The 6,009-nt window shown below is 37.8% G+C and overlaps 1 protein-coding gene across 1 annotated transcript; it reads left to right on the top strand.

Moving 5' to 3' along the window:
• The first annotated feature begins 378 nt into the window (after window positions 1–378).
• LOC109261096 (olfactory receptor 9K2) lies at window positions 379–1,356 on the top strand. Its single transcript, XM_019439617.2, has one exon. The coding sequence runs from the start codon at window positions 415–417 to the stop codon at window positions 1,354–1,356; it is 942 nt and encodes a 313-aa protein (XP_019295162.2). The 5' UTR covers window positions 379–414.
• Window positions 1,357–6,009: the final 4,653 nt, after the last annotated feature.

Below are 6,009 nucleotides of genomic sequence, written 5' to 3'. Positions count from 1 at the left end.
TAATATATCCAAATGCAGACACTGTAATTCCTTCCCAAATGTCATGTGTTAAATTATTTGTGGTCTCTTTCCAGTCACCTTTTCATGACAATGAATTTATTGCACAAATCATGAGTCAGAAACATACACAGAAGTGATACTTGCAAATGTGAAAGGCACTTGGGTGGAAGGAAACTGTATTAGATTCAAGGGAAAACATCTAATCCACCGTTGCAGAAAGGACATAAAACTAACATTTTGATTCATCCTCAGTTTCAATGGCTTGAAGTGAAGTCACATTAATTTTATAAAGTTAACAAGAATAATGATTATACAATGGCTTTGTAATCCTAATTCTGCAATGGTCAAAGGGCTATGTTCAAAGCCCAGAATCATTTGTTTATTTTTCCCTGTGCCTCTCAGCAGGTTTCTGCCATGGGTGACAGGGGACCAGACAATCACTCAGAAGTGACTGACTTCATCCTTGTAGGCTTCAGGGTCCACCCTGAGTTCCACATTCTCCTCTTCCTGATCTTTCTGCTTGTGTATGCCATGATCCTTCTAGGGAATGTTGGGATGATGACCATTATTATGACTGATCCTCGGCTAAACACACCGATGTATTTCTTCCTGGGCAACCTGTCCTTCATTGATCTCTTCTATTCGTCTGTTATTGCACCCAAGGCCATGATCAACTTCTGGTCTGAGAGCAAGTCAATCTCCTTTGCAGGTTGTGTGGCCCAGCTCTTTCTCTTTGCCCTCTTCATCGTGGCGGAGGGATTTCTCCTGGCAGCCATGGCCTATGATCGCTTCATTGCCATCTGCAACCCACTCCTCTACTCTGTCCAGATGTCAGCACGTCTCTGCACTCAGTTGGTGGCCGGTTCCTATTTATGTGGCTGCATCAGCTCAGTTCTTCAGACCAGTATGACATTTACTCTGTCCTTTTGTGGTTCTCGGGCCATAGACCACTTTTACTGTGACACTCGCCCACTTCAGAGGATATCTTGCTCTGACCTCTTCATCTCTAGAATCATTTCCTTATCTTTATCCAGCATCATCATCTTGCCTACCATCATAGTTATTATTATTTCTTACTTGTATATTGTGTCCACAGTTCTCAAGATACGCTCCTCTGAGGGACGTAAGAAAGCATTCTCCACTTGCAGCTCTCACCTGGGAGTCGTGAGTGTGCTGTACGGTGCTGTGTTTTTTATGTATTTCACTCCTGACAGATTTCCTGAGCTGAGTAAAGTGGCCTCGTTATGTTACACCCTAGTCACTCCCATGCTGAATCCTTTGATTTACTCTCTGAGAAACAAAGATGTCAAAGAAGCTTTAAAAAAACTTCTGGAGAAGAAAAATCCTATTCTTTGATTATTGTTTTTTTTCTTCCATTGATTTTGTGGCTATTTCTTTCATACTCCTTGTGTCCATTAATGAAAGTTATTCCATTAAACATCATAAATATCTTACTGTAACTGTTTTCTGGTGAGGTACCTGGAACATTGTTCATCTTGAATGTCTCAGATATTGGAGATGTCCTGGATGTTAGAGAAACATTTTTTACGATAATCCTTCCCACTACCTCAAATAACATTCTGTTTCACAAAATTGATCTGTATTTATTTAATGGCTTGCTGCTGAGCACGACTTTTCTGTTAATATAGTGTATAAGCAATGTTTTGTGAGCTGATTGTTTTGGAATTTCTCCTTCCTTCATAACATAATCACTAATATTGACAAGAATATCCTACTTATTTTTAAAAATAATATGTTTTCCAATTACGTAACTACTTTGTTTTAGCATGTTATGTAGTAATTGAATTTTCTTTTTGAATCAGTGATGTGTACTTTGTCAAGAGGAAGTGATAATAACAAAAATAAATAATACATAATCTTTGGTATAAAGATTAATTTGGAAATTTTTACATCAAATGATCAGGCATTGTAGAGTATTCTAAGACACTGTTAGCTGCTAAATCTGAATATAAAGAACCAAAAAGGAAGATAGAAACTTGCAAACATTTTTGAGCAATCATTGACTCCATTTGGGTTATCATACATTGTTTTCCTGGGTTAATTATTGTAAAGAATATTTAATAAAGGAATAGAGCAAGTTAGTCATTAACATAGTGTGTTGTCCAAAATTTACTCATCTATGCCTATGAATATTTATATATTTGATTAATTTATTGACAGTGTAATATGTCTTATGGTAGGCTTGGGTATAAATAACCTTATTTATATTATATTATATTAATTATATTACATTACATTATATTATATTATATTATATTATATTATATTTATATAAAGAGTAAATAAATTATTATATTTCTATTCTATTCTATTCTATTATTTAAAGAATATTATATATTCTTTAGGTAGCTTACAATTCAGTGTGAAAATCACATCCTTGTATGCACAAGTAATCCAAATCCACAGATTTTTATGCCAAAGGTAAACATACAGATTTCAAAGTGGGGTACCTGTGAGTGTTTTCTGGCAATAAGGGAAAGTCTTTATGCCGTATTGAAGATCTATTTACAGGGAATAAGATTGGAGTCAGTATACTGTTATATCAGTTCATGTTATTGATGTGGGCTTGAAGTATACTAATGTAATTGAAAAAAAAGGTGATTTGAAAAATTGTAGGTTAGACACACAGAACTAATTAATTGCTTAGTGTGAGGGGAGTACATGAAGGGAGGTATGTCTCACCATTTTTGGTCATGTATGATGTTTCTAGTGATGGTACCAACAGATAAAAAGTTAAGGAACTCTTAGCAAATTAGGACTAGAGGGGCATTTCTTTAACTTGAAAGGGAACATCTATTAAAACCTACAGCTGAGATTATATTTAATGATGATGAAATAGAAGCTTTTCCACTAAGATAGGAATCAGGCAAAGATGTCCCCCTTCACCATATCTCTTCAGCACCCTTTTTGGGTGTCTTAGAAAATGTAATAGACAAAAAAGACATAAAAGTATTATGGGCTGAATGATGTCTCTCCAAAATCACATGTTGAAGCCCTGACCCCCAGTATCTCAGTATGTGACTATATTTGGAGATAGAGCCTTCAGAGAAATAATCTAAAGAAGACTGTTACAGCTGGGTTATAATACAGTGTGGCTGGTGTGTTTATAAGAAAATATTAGGACACACAGAGTGGCACTAGAGGTGCATATGCACTGAGGGACCACCATATGAAGAGGTAGGAAGAGGGCAGACATCTGCAAATTAAGGGCAGAAGCTTCAGAATATTTACTTAGGACACCTGGATTTTGGGCTTCCAGTCTTCAGAACTGGGAGAAAAAAAATTGGTGGTTAAGGCATCCTGTCTGTGGTGTTTTGTTATGGCATCCCTAGCAAATTACCATAAAGCATCAAACAGCATGAAAGGAAGAATAAATCGATCTTTGTTCACAGGTGACAGTTGTCTATGTAGGAAATCTGAAATAATTGCCCAAACATCCTCCTAAAACTAATAAGAAATATAAGAGTGTTGCAGGATACAAGATTACTATACAAAAGTTAATTGATTTACATATACCAGCAATGAGCAAGTACAATTTAAAATTAAAATCACAATGCTATTTATATTGTCACTTTCCCTAACAAAATACTTAGGTATAAATCTCAAAAAATATGTATAAGATCTCTAGGAGGAAAAGTATAAAATTATAATGAAAGAAATCAAAGAAGAACAATATAAACAGAGAACCATTGAATGTTTAAGGAGAGGAAGACAATGTTGTGAAGATGTCATTTCTTGGAGGAAGGAAGATATGCACATGGCAGATAAACATGAAAAGGTGTTCCATATCATATACAATCAAGGAATGTCACATAAAACAATGATGGGATACCACTATTTACCTATCAGAATAACCAGAGTGCAGAATACTGACAACATCAAATCATTGCATGTGGAGCAACAGGAACTCTTAAGCATTGCTAGTGGGTAATGCAAAATAGTACAGCCACTTTGGAAGACAGTTTGGCAGTTTCTCACAAAACTAAACACACTCTTACTGATCTATGATCTAGCAAATATATTGCTTGGTATTTATTCAAAGGAGCTGAAAATTTAGGTCTGTCCCAAACCAGCACATGGAAGTTTATGGAAGCTTTATTGATAATTGCCAAAATTTGGAGGCAACCAAGAATTTCTTCAGTAAGTGACTGGATAAATAAACCATGGTATATTCAGGGAATAAAATATTATTTAGTCTTAAAAAAATTGAACTATCGAGCTGTGAAAAGACCAGGAGTAATCTCGAATCCTTATTACTGAGTGAAAGAAGCCAATCTGAAAAGAATACCTTATGTATGAATCCAAATATGGCATTCTGGAAAAGGCAAAACTATAGAGTGAGGAAGAAGATAAGTGGTTGCCAGGGTTGTGGGTGGAGGAAGGGATGAACAGCAAGGTAGGAAAGATTTTTAGGGAAAAAGATTGTATGGCTCCATCATTATGGATACATATCATTTATTATATGTCCAAATCCATAAAATATATGATACCAAGGGTGAACCCTTAAGTAAACTGGATTTTTGATGATAATAGGTGTCACTATAGGTTCATCAGTTGTAATAAACAAGCCAATCTGGTGGGGAATGTTGGCAGTGGAGGAAGGTATGCATGTGTGGGGTCAGGGGATATCTGGTAAATCTACCTTAAATTTCTCTAAAAAATTGAAGTCTTAATTAAAAAAGAAACAAAAAGAAAGAACAGTATACTACTCCTACTACACCCATATTAGAATGACCAAAACAGAAATCACTGACTCCACCAAATGTTGGCAAGATTGCAGAGGAATAGCAATCCTCACTCATTGCTATGGTGAATGCAAAATGGTACAGGTAATTTGGAATAAAGTTTTTCAATTTCATACAAAACTAAACATACCCTTACTATAAAATCCAGCAATTGTCCTCCATGATATTTAGCCAAACAAATTGAAAATTCTCATGTCCACACAAGAACCTACACATCAATGTTTCTAGCAGCTTTATTCATAATTGCAAAAACATGGAAATAACAAAAATGCCCTTCAGTAGGTGAATGAATAATAGACTTTGATACATCCAGACAATGGAATAATATTCAGCCCTAAAAAGAAATGAGCTCAGGGGTGCTTTAGTCGGTGAAGCATCTGACTCTTGATTTCAACTCAGGTCATGATCCTAGGGTCCTGGGATCGAGCCCCACACCAGGCTCTGTTCTAGGTGGGGAGCCTGCTTAAGATTCTCTCTAGGAGGAGCCAAGATGGCAGAACAGCTTGGAAGTTTTTTGTGTGTCCCACATCCATGAAATATAGCCAGACCAACATTAAACCATCCTGCACACCTAGAAAACTGATTTGAGGATTAACACAACAATCTGCACAACCTAAACCACAGAATTCAGCAGGTACCCAGCGCAGAGAGGTGAACATGGGGAGAGAGAAGCTGCAGAGGGCAGGGAGCCACTTTTGCTGTGGAGAGAGGTTGGAGGCAGAAGGATGGTGGGGAGAATACGGGAAAAGCACCTCTCCCCAAAAGCAGCTGGAGAGAAAGTGGAAAATTGGAAACAGCCGTAGGGACTGAACTAAAAAGGGAGAAAGGAGAAGGAGAAAGGAGAGGGTTTAAATTCCATTAAGACTGTAAACAGCAGGAGTGCAGAGTCTGCAACTCCGCAACTGATACCTGGCGATGCTCTGGTAGGAAGGGCAAATCCCCAGGACCAGAGTGGGGTCGGGGAGGTTCTTGGGCCACACAGGGAGAAGCAGTTCCACTGCTGGAAGGACATTTGGTAGATGTTGTGAGGACATCTGGGCCCAGCAGACCCCAGAAGGTGGCCACAATCACTGGTGCTGGAACAAGGTCATTGGGGGTGAAGCCTGGTGTCAGATGTGTGTTGTGATTTTCCATAATCCCTGAGGCACTGCTGCTACACTGTCTTGTGAACTTTTTCTGGGGCAGGATGGCACCTGGCCACAGTCTCTGGGCATTGGCAGCAGCACGGTCCTGCAAATATTCC

This window comes from Panthera pardus, unplaced genomic scaffold (genome assembly GCF_024362965.1).
Source record: "Panthera pardus isolate Hobbes unplaced genomic scaffold, ASM2436296v1 HiC_scaffold_6, whole genome shotgun sequence".
Classification (NCBI taxonomy): Eukaryota; Metazoa; Chordata; class Mammalia; order Carnivora; family Felidae; genus Panthera; species Panthera pardus.
The sequence above is the reverse complement of the archived record's forward strand: the minus strand, read 5'-3'. Positions and strand labels throughout refer to the sequence as shown.